The sequence below is a fragment of the Benincasa hispida genome, chromosome 9, assembly GCF_027475165.1.
Source record: "Benincasa hispida cultivar pf3 chromosome 9, pf3_genome.v1.1, whole genome shotgun sequence".
Lineage (NCBI taxonomy): Eukaryota > Viridiplantae > Streptophyta > Magnoliopsida > Cucurbitales > Cucurbitaceae > Benincasa > Benincasa hispida.
Window position 1 is genome coordinate 93,216,893 of NC_143486.1, and position 14,613 is coordinate 93,231,505.

General features: G+C 34.3%; 1 protein-coding gene and 1 pseudogene across 2 annotated transcripts; one reads left to right on the plus strand and one right to left on the minus strand.

The window, feature by feature from the left end:
* Positions 1-8,268: 8,268 nt before the first annotated feature.
* On the plus strand, positions 8,269-8,757 carry LOC150034203 (secreted RxLR effector protein 161-like). The gene is made up of 2 exons (XM_090317263.1): positions 8,269-8,402; positions 8,523-8,757. The coding sequence occupies exons 1-2, from the start codon at positions 8,269-8,271 to the stop codon at positions 8,755-8,757; spliced, it is 369 nt and encodes a 122-aa protein (XP_090173389.1).
* A 3,700-nt stretch (positions 8,758-12,457) lies between these two features.
* LOC120086375 (serpin-ZX-like) lies at positions 12,458-14,196 on the minus strand (annotated as a pseudogene). Its single transcript, XR_016531846.1, has 2 exons — positions 13,571-14,196; positions 12,458-13,393 (listed from the first exon to the last, which is right to left on the minus strand). The product of XR_016531846.1 is annotated as a serpin-ZX-like (transcript).
* Between the last annotated feature and the right edge of the window lie 417 nt (positions 14,197-14,613).

Consider the following 14,613-nt stretch of genomic DNA (forward strand, 5'->3'; position numbering starts at 1 on the left):
GAGGAAATGAGTAATTGAAATGTAAATAAACAAAAAAAAAAAAAAAACACAAAAGTTCTTACTTTCCATTCGGTGGATTCGAACTTGTTGCATAAAATGTGCCAGTCTTCTATGTCGTCTTTAAGTTATCAAGTGGGTGTGCTCATGCTTCTTCAGTACTTGCATATTTTTTATAGTTCCCCCTATACCCTTTGAACAAATTTTTCATCTGTTCATCAATGAAATTATTGACCAGTTGGCTGGGCAAGTCTAACACAAAATGGTTCTGAATTAAGAAAGAAAAGAAAAAACTAATTAGCATCTCTGCAGATACAGAAAAAAATATATAATTTGTAAAATATCAAATAACCATCTTACCAATAATCGACTTTAACTAGCTCTTTAGTTTCTATTGATACCTCTTTCCATGATCCATAACGAAAGAAAAAAGATTCCCGAAGTTGGTACTAATGGCATTGCTAAACCTTGTTGCATTGTTGTAAATTGGTTTCCCCTATATGGGGCCGACCTCGATAGGAATTCTCCTAAATTGTTGCACATATTTATCCAGATCAACATTTCGAGAGTATCCGCGTCCAACCCTATTAGTCGTACAACCAGACTCTGAAGAAATTATAAGTTGTTAGTTTAATTAAATATTAGTTTATATACAAATTATCGATTATGGATATAAAATAAAATGTGGATCTAAAATAACCTGAATTCTCTCCCACGGAGGATGATGCGCCAATATGCTCGGACTTTAAATACTCCAAGACTGTCTCCTCATTAGTGTAACCTACCATTGTTCCTGTCCAAACAACAATATATATATGTTATACAACAAAATGTAAGTTATGAAATGAAAAAGAAGATACATATTTACGTGATTATTTCATATCATTAAGATGTTCATCGAAACTCAAACTTCTATTAGAAGATGATTATACATCCTCTTCCTTGTCATTTATGAAGTCATCATCAACTCGCTGAATTATCTGTTCTTCTATGACTATAGGATCAACATCAACTCTACATAAACTGATATTGTTCATTGATTTATCGATTGTACAAGTAATACTATTCACAACTTCTAATAACGCAAGTTTGTCATTCTCACGTTCTTCTGCTTCTAGCATGTCCCACACACGCTTATTTTATACTACTTGCACCACTTTCCAATTATTACCATATTTGGGGTCGTTGATGTAAAACACTTGTTTTGCTTGACTGAAAAATACGAAGGGATCGTTAACAAACCAATGACAAGCTGTATTAATTGATATATACCCCAAATCCATGTGTATTCTATTGGTCTTTTTAGGGTTTGTATCGAACCAAGTATACTTAAACATAATTACACGTCTTCTCTTGGAATATTGGAAGTCCAAAATACTTCATTGACAACATCATAGAAATTATGGAGATTTCTTCCACTTTCACTTTCTGAAGGCACCGTGATCTCACTATTTTATGTACACCGACAATTATCAAGCTCAATACTGTGATAACGTACTCCATTAACAATGCATCCACTGTATGAGCACACTTCTGAACTTGGCCCCATCACTAGTGAATATATATCATCAGATATATCTCCATTTTCATGCAATGAAAGAACCTGTTAATTCAGTAAACACAATAGATCTAAAAAACTAATGTCACCTGAATTAATTTAATTGAATATTTACTTATCTTTTAAACCCATACTTACAAAAGATTTGAACGAATCAGGAAAGCCTCATTGGTGCCTTTTGTATAAATCATCCTGACTTTGAGCTTCATATCGAACTAGTCTCAAATATTGCCTATAAATAAGAGACGTGTCTCAATTTTATCTTTCACACTTTGTATCAAAATCATCAATTACGATAGAATGTTCAAAACATACTTTCGATAAGATTTTGTTTCCATGCAATTGTTCAAAATATACCAATGTGCACTGCATTTCTCCTCTCGATAATGTCCTTACTCTTGGTGCTCCTAATGGTCGTGCATTTTGTCTAAACATTGAAAATTCACCTCATATCTCATCCTCTGGAAGTCTATCATCATTTTTTTCATCGCTATTGAACCTAGTCTCAATTCCAGTTATGTACAAAGAACAAAATACCAACGATTCATTCATTATATATGCGTCTGCTATAGAACGCTTAGGACGTGCTTTGTTTCTTACATATTGTTTCAATGTCCGTAAGCTTCTTTCGATAGGGTACATCCAACTATAACTAACTAGACCTACAACTTTTGTTTCATAGGGCAAATGGACTACTAGGTGCACCATTACATCAAAAAATGCCTGTGGAAATATTTTTTCTAACTTACAAAGTATGATTATAATGTCTTTTTGTAATCGATCCAAATCCATTATAGATATTTTTTTTGTACATAGATCATAGAAAATTTTCATAACTCAATGACAATAGTGGACACGTCTTTTTTTAAGTATGCTCGAACACCAATTGGAAGAAGCCTCCAAAGGAGAATATGCGAGTCATTAGTTTTTAGCCCCCATAGCTTTCTATCTTTCTCACTCACACATCTTGATATATTTGATACAAACCCATCAAGAAATTTAACTGATTTTATCCATTTACATAATGCAACATTGTCATCAGTAGTCAATGAGTATGCAACATGTGGCTTTACAACTTTATCTTCTACTTTTTGTAGGTGTAGTTCTTTTCGTATATTTAGATCTTCTAAATCCAAACGAGCATTAGTTGTATCCTTATTATTCCCTCAATATTTAACAATGTGCCTATCAAATTATCATAAATATGGAAGTTGGAAAATTATACCTCTTTTATTCAAATTTAAACTTCGTTTCCATTTTTTATCATGTTTTTCTGGATATTTGCTAAGCACAGGAAAGTTTAACAAGTTCACCTCTCGTAAGATATCTTCTCCATCCATGAAAGCTGGAGGAGGTCTCCATCCATGATATCTTCTCCATCATATTATTTGCTTTTGCGCCAACTATAATTATCTGGAAGATAACTTCTATGCTCTATAAAACATATTCCTCTTAGCCTCAATGATGATGTATCCTCTTTACAAATAGGGCATGCTTGGTAACCTTTGGTACTCCATCCAGATAGGTCACCATACGTAGGGAAGTCATTAATAGTCCACAATAAGCTTGCACGTAGTTGAAAGTATCCGCTGCTAACACAACCATAAGTGTGTACACCATCATTCCATAACTCTTTTAACTCTTCAATCAATGGCTGTAAGTAAATATCAATTTCTTTTCCAGAAGATTTTAGATTGGGTATAAGAAGGGAGTCAATGAAAATTTTCTCTTTCATGCATTTCCAAGGTGGAAAATTGTAAGGAATCAACACCACTAACTACATACTATATGAAGTACTCATATTCCCGAATGAAGTGATGCCATCTAAAGCTAGTCCTAAACGAATATTTCGTGGGTCTGAAGCAAACTGAGAAAACTCACGATCAAATGCTTCCACCCTTTAGCATCAGCTGGATGTCGCAACACTCCATTAGTTTCAACACGTTTATCTTTATGCCACCTCATTTCAAGTGTAATATGTTTAGATGCAAATAATAGTTTCAATCTTGGTATCAAAGGAAAATGTCGTAAAATTTTATGTGGAATCTTTTTACTTTTTCCATATTCAATTTTGTACCGAGATTCACCACATATTGGACATTGTTGCAAATCGACAAATTCTTTCCAATATAGGATGCAATTATATTTGCAAGCATGAATAGACTCATAACCTAGTCCTAGGTCACGTAATTTTCTTTTAGCTTCATAAAATAAACTTGGTATAAATGCTCCAACTATAAATGCTTCTTTTAACAATTCAAGTAACAAATCAAACGACTTGTTAGTCCAACCGCTAAGAACCTTAATATGCATCAACTTCACCAAGAACAACAATGAAGAGAAATTTGTACAACTGGGGTATAACTGGTTACATGCTTCATTTATTAAGTCTTCAAATAAGCTTGAATTGCTATCTCTTTCTTGGGTAATGGTGTACATCTCATTCTCATTTTCTTCTTCATTTACATCGACAATTGGACACTATAGATCATTTATAATATTCAAAATTTTATTTTCTTCATCTATAACATTCATCTCTGTTGTACTTAATCCATCATCATCTGTCGATTGAGATGTATGACTCTCGTATCCCATAAACAATTCGACGGGTCTCCATGATATACCCATTTATGATACATTGGAGAAATTCTATTAATGAATATATGTCGTTCAACTCCATCTATTGGCTCCCACTTTGCATTCATACATTTTTTGCATGGACATGTTGTTTTTCCCGAGTTATTAACATGAAGTTTTGCAACTTCAAGGAATCGATATACTCCTTCTACATACTCAGTTGATAACTTGTTCCTAATCTTAATCCACTCTCTATCCATTCTTAATAATATATGCGATAAGTTAAACCTATATGATTTAGACAATAAGCTGTAATTTTAATAATATAATAAAAAAAGGTCTATAAAACCTAAAAGCTTCTTATATTATGTCTTTCAATCCTACCAAAGTAAATTTTAGTTTTGGTATAGTAAACCCTTTAATGGAGGGTTGTGCGTCAACAACTAGATTATAGTTTCTAAACTTAAACATGTCATTAATAGAACAATCACCACCTAGTAAATTTTAGTTTAGGACCACCTAAACACAAAGCCAATTATGTTGCTTGTTCTCCACTAGAACAATTATGTTGCTTTTCACCAATTTATATGGTGGTCATTTTGCAATTTCCCTTTTGAGAATTTGTTAGATTTTGGTTAAAAATAAGATACTACTCTTGTGTTCTCTATAACCCCGCAACACCTGGGTATAGTTATTGAAACACCATATATGTTTGTGTAATCAAAAAATATATATGGCAGTTGATATAAGAAACACACTTATACAAGAAAATGTCATATTTAACACCAATTATATATCAAAAAGAAATATCTAAATAGTGTAAATTTTAAAATAAACATCAAAGAAATTATGAAGATCACTTCTATTAGACTAGGCTATGAACTAATAAAAAACATAGTTGATAAGAAAAGAAACTTAGTTGATAAAGAAAAAGAAAAATTCAGCCAAATAAAACATGCATTCAAGAAAAATGAAACTAATTAAAATGGTTGATGATCATTGTTAGTGATAGACCGATGAGCTTATTTAAACCAATCATGGGCATTTTTGTGTCATTCTTGTAAGGAGTGACTTTCGAAAATTTTCGTCTATTTTAAAGGAGATCGACCCTTTCAAAAGAGCACCATTCCAAATTAGTTTCCGAAAGCTTTGGAACTATGGAGACATATTCGGGGATAAACAAATAACACATGTTGAAGTAACTTTTGTTATAATATTAAATTCATCTTCAACTCCATCAATTTATGTTTTTTGGTTATCTGTGATTTAAGATGGAATTAGAGCACGAGATCCTATGTTCGAACCCCTATAATAAAATAAAGGGGAGTGATTTTAATTTACCTTCCACTACAATACTTTGGGTCTTTCCGACGATGAAAACCATCGATAAAAGTTCAAAAGTTCGACAATAGTAATAATATCAAACAAACAAAACTTGAAAACAAAGGAAACGTAATTCAACATATACTTGAGCTATATTTAGGTAATTGAGTAATATATCTGAAAAAAAATAAGGAATATATACATGAATATGAAATTATATGAATTGTTTAGTTCATGAAAGTGTCTAAGACTTCTTGTCATTGTCATGGTGAAAGTGTCTAAGAGAAGGATTTGGAAAATATGAAATTATGAATATGAAAAATATACAAGCAAATACTAAGAGAAGGATTTGGAAGAGGCTAAGACTTCTTGTCATTGTCATTGTCATGGTGGAAGTGTCTTAAATAGTTTGGATGCACAAGTTAGGGTTTTTCGAAGGCAATCAAATGGTAAATTAGAGTGTTTTTCTTGAATATTCTTTTGCAATGATCAGAAAGCCTTTTTGGCCATGCTTTCTCCATCGATACCCGTCTTCAACTTCACTCTTTGTCATGAATGTAAATCTTGCTTCCTTCTCTTTCTTTTTCTTCCTCTTTTTCACTTTCAATCTTTTTATATTTTCATTCCAACACAACTAATTCATTAATTTTAATCATTCCCACTTTAACTCAATTCAATTTTACCACTAATGCAGCCAAAAATTATAACTCAAAAACAAAAGTACAGGTTCAACACAATTATTTAACACTAACACAATTATTAAATGGTTAAGATATTATATTCTCAATTCCAAATCTCAAAGGTTTGTGGTTGAACTCAAACATTACATAACATAAAATCCAACAAATAATTATTGAAAAAGAAAGTGAATAATGTTGAAATACCTTGAATTTGTTTGTTGGCGCTTCGAACAACCTAGTACGGGGGTCTTGCTGGGGTCCAGGGGTGGCGCGTCCTAGTAGGGGTTCGGGGGCAACGCCCCCGAAACCTATTTAGATTTTTGTATTCAACATATTTATTTATTTGCAGTTATTTACGTTTTTGACCCTAGGGTTTAGAGTAGTGCGATAAATAAACTCTCTAATCTACAGACGCCATTTTTTTTATGTAATTCTGAAAACATTCTCTCAAAATAATATTGTTCTCCCTCTGTCTGTGGACGTAGCTAACACACTGTTAGTGAACCACGTATATCTGTGTGTCGATCTACCCTACTCTACGTTCCCTTTTTTGTGTTCTTTAATTGTCGATTTCGCAACAAACTGGTATTAGAGCCTTGTTAGGATTTTTCGAAATTCGCATTTGTTCGACAATTGAAGATGTCTGGCGTGAACGTAAAGATTGACAAATTTACCGGGAGGAACAATTTTGGTTTATGGAAGATCAAGATGCGATCCCTGCTAAAGCAGTAGGGGCTGTGGGCGCCGCTGATGGGTAAGTCAAAGAAGGCTACCGTGGATGATAAAGAGTGGCAGACTGTTGAGGAGAAGGCTCATTCGACAATCATGCTATGTTTGGCTGATGACGTCATCATCGAGGTCGCAGATGAAGAAACTGTCGCTGTCTTTGGTTGAAGTTGGAGAGTCTTTACATGATGAAATCTTTAACCAAGAAGTTGTTTCTAAAGAAACGTTTGTATCATCTACGTATGCAGAAAGGTACGTCTCTACGAGACCATCTTGATCAATTAAATAAAATTTTGTGATGTCTACTGATGTGGGAGAAAATAGTAATGTTGATAAACAGGTGGAGATGCAATTCACTTCAGCTGTGAATGAATTACAACATCAAGGTGGAGAAGATCAACACGTTACTACAGAAACTGATGCGCAACCAGAAATTAATGTGCCTAGAACGTCAACAGTTGATTTGTCTGAGAATTCTAGATCACGAGTAGATCAACCGAGTATAGCTCGTGATAGAACTAGAAGAGTTAGTGTTGGACCTCCTATGAGGTATGGTTTTAAAGATATGGTTACTTTTGCATTGCAGGTTTCTGAAGAGGTGGATCCTCATGAGCCATCCACCTATAGAGAAGCTATGTCATGTAGTGAGTCTGCTAAATGGCTTGCTGCTATGGGGAATGAGATGGAATCTCTTGACAAAAATCAGACTTGAGAATTAGTTAAATGACCAAAGGAGAGAAAAATTGTCACTTGTAAATGGGTCTTCAAGAAAAAGGAGGGAATATCACCTTCAGAGGGCATTAAATATAAAGCTTGAGTTGTTGCTAGAGGGTTCACACAAAGGGAAGAAGTTGATTATAATGAGATCTTCTCACCAGTAGTTAGACATACTTCTATCAGGGTGTTACTAGCTATAGTAGCACATCAGAATTTGGAACTTGAACAACTAAATGTGAAGACAGCTTTTCTACATGGAGAATTGGAGGAAGAGATTTATATGACCCAACAAGATGGGTTCTAGTGTCCAGGTAAAGAAGATTATGTTTGCAAGTTGAAGAAATCTTTGTATGGGTTAAAGTAGTCTCCAAGGCAGTGGTACAAACGATTTGACAACTATATGATTGGACTTGGCTATAATAGAAGTCCATATGATTGTTGTGTATATCACAACAAAGCTGATGATGGTTCGATGATTTATCTACTTTTATATGTAGATGATATGCTCATAGCTGCAAAGTCCAAGTCTGATATTCTAAAATTAAAGAATCTTCTCAGTGCTGAGTTTGATATGAAGGATTTGGGTGCTGCTCAGAAAATTCTGGGATGGAGATTTATAGGGACAGAGATAAGAATAAGCTCTTCTTGTCATAGAAAGGATATATTTAGAAAATATTGTCCAGGTTTGATATGTCATCAGCTAAGCCTATAGATACTTCTAGTGCTGTAAATGCTCGTTTGTCATCTGAGTTTTCACCACAATTTGAAGCTGAGAAGGTGTACATGTCTTGCTTTCCTTATGCTAGTGCAGTGGGAAGTTTGATGTATGCTATGGTCTGTACTAGGCCTGATCTTGCCCATGTTGTTAGTGTTGTCAGCAGGTTCATGGGTCAACTTGGGAAGGAGCATTGGCAATCCGTTAAGAGGATTTTTCGTTACCTTAGAGGTATATCTGATGTTGGTCTTGTTTATGGGAATTGCACAGAGTATTTGGTGATTGGTTATTCTGATTCTGACTATGCTAGAGATGTTGACAGTAGAAGGTCTATGACTGGCTATGTGTTCACTCTGGGCAGTTCTGTTGTTAGTTGGAAGGCAACCTTACAGCCTACAGTTACTTTGTCTACTACTAAAGCAGAGTATATGCCCTCGACAGAAGCTGTTAAAGAGGGAATATGACTGAGGGGGTTAGTTGGTGATCTTGGTTTGCACCATGACCAAGCTATTGTATATTGTGATAGTTTGAGTGCAATATGCCTAGCCAAGGATCAAGTTCATCATGAGAGAACTAAGCACATAGATGTAAGATATCACTTCTTAAGAGGTGAGCAGAGAGTTAAAGTGATGAAAATTGATACTGAAGATAACCCTGTTGATATATTCAGATTTTTGTATTCAACATATTTATTTATTTGCAGTTATTTACGTTTTTGACCCTAGGGTTTAGAGCAGTACGATATATAAACTCTCTAACCTAGAGGCGCCATTTTTTATATAATTCTGAAAACATTCTCTCGAAATAATATTGTTCTCCTCTGCCTGTAGACGTAGCTAACACACTGTTAGTGAACTACGTATATCTGTGTGTCGATCTTCCCTACTCTACATTTCCTTTTTTGTATTCTTTAATTATCGATTTCGCAACATATAACATGAACAAGTTTCCCTTTTTCTTATTAATAAAGTAAAATTTTATATATACTAAAAATTAAAAAAACCCATTTTTAGGACAGATCTGATGTAAACAATAATGGAGAAAACGGAAAAAAAAAATGCTTCGTACCTGACGGTGACTGGACGACGAGTGAGTTTTAAACGAATGAAGAAACTGTGGGTGATGTACGGATGGTGACGAGAAGAAGAAAGGGAAAAAAAACTAAATGTTTAGCGAACAATGAAAAAGAACAAAAAAAAAAAGAGAGAAAACTGGAAAAATACGCTTTGTACCTGGTTATGGACGGACGGATGGCGAGAATCCCCACACCGAACGATGGGTGAGTTTTAAATGAATGAAGAAACTGTGAGCAATGTTCAGACGGTGACTGGAAGAAGAAAGAACGAAGAGAAGAAAAAATGGAAGAAAGAAGAAGGAAGAAACTGTGGGCGGTGGTTAGGTTTTAAACGAACTTTTCTGACAGTCGTTTGGTAAACCGTCGAGCTAACTTACAATATCCTGAAGGTTTTCCCCCACCATTGGAATAATGCAAAACAAAATTCCAAAATCCTATTTTTTAAATTAAGTCCCCCAATGATCGTATAACCGTCGGCATATGAGTAAAACCCCGACGGTCGACGCGCATACTATCAGAATAACTCAACATTATCTCAACGGTTGTTTTACATACCGTCAAGATAAGTTTAAAATTTTTCATCACTTTTCATATTTATATTTCACCACCTCTCGACGGTTCTGTAACCGTCGGGCTAAATAAGGTTGTTCCGACGACGTTCCTCCTACCATCGGGATAAGGTAGAATGTAATTTGAGATTTTTTTTAAAAAAAAATTAAGCCACTCCCGACAATCAAATACTTGTTGGGATAACTCAACATTATCCCGACAGTTGTTTTACATATCGCTGGAATAAGGTTAAAATTTTTATCACTTTTTATATTTATATTTCAACCCCCCCTATTCCGACGACGTTCCTTCTATCGTCGGGATAAGGTACAATGCAATTTTCAATTTTTTTAAAAAAATTAAGCCACTCCCGACGTTCAAATAACTGTCAGGATAATGTTGTGTTTACATACCGTCAGGATAAGTTTAAAATTTTGTATCACTTTTTATTCATGCAGTTTATGCCGACGGTGAAAGAAAAAGGTGTTGGGATAGGCAATTTATCCCAATGCTAGTGAATTTTCCGTCAGGATTTTGTTTTCTCCCAACGCCACTAATTACTGTCGAGAAAAAGTGTCGTCGGAAAAAACCAAAATTTTTGTAGTGTGTAATATATTATAAATTATATAATATTACAAATTAATAATTATAATTTGTTTTAACATAACTCGTATTTGTTAATAAATTAATAATAGTTCATTGTCAATTAAATATTAATGGGTAAATATAACTAGTTCTACCATATCAAACACATTTTAAACAATTATATAAATTAGAATTCAATTTTTTAATCTACTACCAAATGTATATCTGAATATATGAAATATAAATTTTTTTTTCATTGAATCCCTTATTTTCAATATCGTGTTTATAAATTTTCTACCAAACTGATTATAAAGAATTCACTCCATCTATTATCACATTATTTACACATTTACTATTTTGGAGAAAATACATATTTCCCCTGACCATTTAGCTAAGATATAATGCAAAAATTTCTATATTACCATTATGGGTGTGTTTGGTGCTTGATAAAAGTAGAGAGTTGAGTTGAGTTGAGTTGGTAATTATTATCTGGAGAGTTAAATTAGCTGGGAAATTAAATTTTCTGTGTTTGTTTGCAGAGTTGAGCTAAGTTGAGTTGGGGATCTGATGCGAATTTTTGTGAATGAGATTAGTTCTATTTTTTTCTGTTTGTTTTTTTATTTCATTCTTTTATTTTTTATTTTTATGTTTTGCTATTGTTGATTAATTTTCAAATATACACGTATTTTCTCAAATCATTTATGACATAAACTAGACAATCTCAATTTTTTTTCTCAATTTGTAGAACAAATGGATTATTTTTCATATATTCTTTTCAAAAATTGTAATAATTCTAATTCTCTTCAGTCGATAAAACATACCAACAAAATATATTTCATATTTCTGCTCAATTAATTGATATATTGTATATTGTATATATATTGAATGTATGTATATATATTGAAGGTAATTATCCCAATTACTAATTGGTATATTGTTTGTATATATATTGAATCTTACTAACTTAACTTTATTATTTCACATATCATACAATTTATTTTTATATAATATGGATAGTATATTTGGAATTGAAATTGTACATAGGATAATTACCTTTCATTTGATTATGATGGTGAGAATGTGATGTAGTACAGTAACATTTTTCATAAGATCATAAAAATAATATGAACAGACCGAACATGTGGCCATTTCCAAAAAAATCACAAAATATATGTTCTTTTCGATACTTATAATATTCGTGTCATAATACAAACACAAAAATTACATGTCATGACGTATGCAAAAGTTATCATTCTTTTTGACATGACGGTCGATTATCCATTTGTTATTCAAAAGAACTATAAATAAAATACAGGGATGTGGTCAATCTACATGTTTCTTCCTAGTAGATGGAGGCAGTACCTCTTTCGTGCATGTTCTGGTACTGCAAGAAAGCAAAGGTTTGACGATCTGGGCAAATCCAAAGGTTTGACGATAAAAAAAATCAGATCTGGATCCAAACGGCAAAGATGGAGAAGATAGAAAGAAATGAAAATATATTGATTTTTAGATTATAAAAAAAAAAAAGAGGAAATTTTGAGGGATAAAAAAGGGTTTAATAACCATAGGTTTTCTTTAGCTTAACAAATATGAGTAATAAATACCCACCCAACCCAATAACTGATACCTATTTATCAAATACCTCCTATATGTTTTCATTTACGGTAAGCATCTAAGAAACATTTGATAATTATTTGATTTTTTTTATTTTTTAAAATATGAGTCTATTTGATATCTAATTGATTTTTTTTTTTTTTGTCATTTTCATTTTTTTTAACAATATACAAGATTGTTATTTTCAACTTCAAAAACATTTTTAAAAACTAAAAACAAATTTTCAAGAATCAAAAACCAAGTCGGGCGTAAGATTTATTTATTTATTTTTTTTGAAAACAAATTTTTAAATTTTAATTAAATGTAAATGTTTAATTTTTCCTTGAGAAACTCAATATTAATTAGTTAAAATTTCTCACTGTCATAATTAGAAATACTATAAAACAAACACCAAAAGGTGTAGTCCAGTAACATACACATTTCCACGTCAGATCGATAAACTAAATTTCCAAACTTATGAACAGTGATTCATTCCGTTAATTGAGAGAAGGATCAAGCACCTGACCAATGAACACAACAGTTCCATTCACATTTTCTTTAATCACAAACAAAAACGGATGATCTGCAACAAATTTAATCCTCATCGCTTTCTCTTCCACAAGGCAGCATCCCACCATTCTGCACACCGTCACCGCCGCTGCCTCCGTCCCCTCTTCGTCGACGCTTATCACCGCCTTATGAACCATCTTCGAAACAGACAGTTGTCTCCCCGCCGGATCTTCTACCATTCCCGAGAAACCCGACCCGGCCGAAAACACCAAACCCAGCCCTAATTCCCCCATCATATCCTCCAATTCGAAATCCAAACCGAATCTGAACTTGGGAATTTTAAATTCATCTACCTTCACCGGATATGGAGGTACATGGCGATCGATGAATCCAGATTCATCGCAGGCTCTTTCGATCAAAGAAGGCAATCCGTCGCGATCGTTTGGGAGGAAGATGAGCATGGAGAAACGGCGAGGCTTGTGGAAATTTTTGCCGCCGCTTCGGTAAGAGAGGGATGCGACTTTGAAGCCGTCGAAAACAGAGACGGCGTGGAGGGCATAAGCAGAGGTAGTCATGAAAGGAACTTTGCGAGAGGATCCGTCGAGAAGGTGAAAATCTTGGTCCTAGGTTAAGGCCTTGGAGAATTTATCAGACCAAGCAGCTTTGAAGTAGACGGCGTTGGCTAAAATCATTCTGGTTGATTCGTCTACGTCTGTCAAGATTTCGGGAATGAGTCCACGAGTCAATTCTTTAACCCAAGCATTTGCATCTTCCATCACTTCACGCGGCTTTAAGCACAAGCATTGATACAAATTATTAACTAATTAGACCTTTGACAACCAGTATTCAATCAATCGAATTGAAATTTTAGAATATTAATGCTCAGATTTGGAGGAGATGGAACGAAAAAAAGCCCTAACGATTAAAATCGAGTTATAATGATGAAGTTTTATTGGTACCCGTACCTTGTTAACGAAATCGACGAGATTGAGTTTTCCTTGGTAGAGAGTTTCGAGAAGCTTCTGAAACGACGGCTTGACGGGAAGATCATCGGCGATCCAAACACCGTTGGCGGTGGTGACGCAGGGACCGGTATCGGCGGATGTGCCGCGGAAGACGGAGGGGAAAAGCTGAGTAAGGAAGGAGTTGAGTTGATCGATGGATTTGAAGTTGAGAAAGGAAAGCAAATGTTGGAGCATTTGGGCGTCGGATGAAGCTCCATTGGCGAGGAGAGTGAGCATCGTGTAGATTGACAATGGCGAGAAGATGATGTTGTTAGCTTTGTGTTCAGTCTGCAGCAGCTGCTTCAGAAGGCGGAATCCGACGTCGTTTTGATTCTTCGCCAATTCTCGAATAATGTCCATTGTAATGGAAGAAAGAGATGGAAAAGCTTGAGGAGGAAGAGTTCAATGGCGGATATTAGGGTTTTGTTTGAAAGAGGTGGTCACTTTCATATATCTGATTTGGGGCACTTGCTTTGCAATTATTCTTTCTGAGCAGAATATGAAACTCAAACGTATTTGATTTTTTGGAATATGGAAATCTAATGTAAAAGCAAATAAATAATGAAAAGGAGAAGAGAATACCTTGGGAAAACGACAAAGAACTGACCAAAATGTCAATGTAGGATCTTATTCTTTTCAACTGAGACCACAAGTTTTGAAACCCCGCGAGATTCGAACCCTAATCTTTTTTTTATATGCTTACTGTAGGATCATGCGCCATTTTGATAGTGATCGTCAGCCGCAACTTGATAGCTGTCGTCATCAACCGTTATCGCTTAGCCGTCGTCAGTCGCCGTCAACCTTCGTCAACAGCCGGTTGGAACAATGGTTGAGGGTTTTTTGGGATTTCTAACCTATGCCAAAATGACATTGTATCCAATAAGGAAAAGATGGTAGTTTCTACGCCCAAAATGCCACCGTTTTACGTTCTTTATTAATGAATATTAGAACCCAAAATTAATGGTTTAGATGACGGGTTAAAACCGCCATCATATCCAAGCTCT

Excerpts from the sequence above, each read along its gene's own strand:
- LOC150034203 (XM_090317263.1), top strand. The coding sequence starts at position 8,269 with ATGTCATCAGCTAAGCCTATAGATACTTCTAGTGCTGTAAATGCTCGT. Across the intron at positions 8,403-8,522 it reads AGTGCAGTGGGAAGTTTGAT|AGGTATATCTGATGTTGGTC; the intron begins GTATGCTATGGT and ends TCGTTACCTTAG.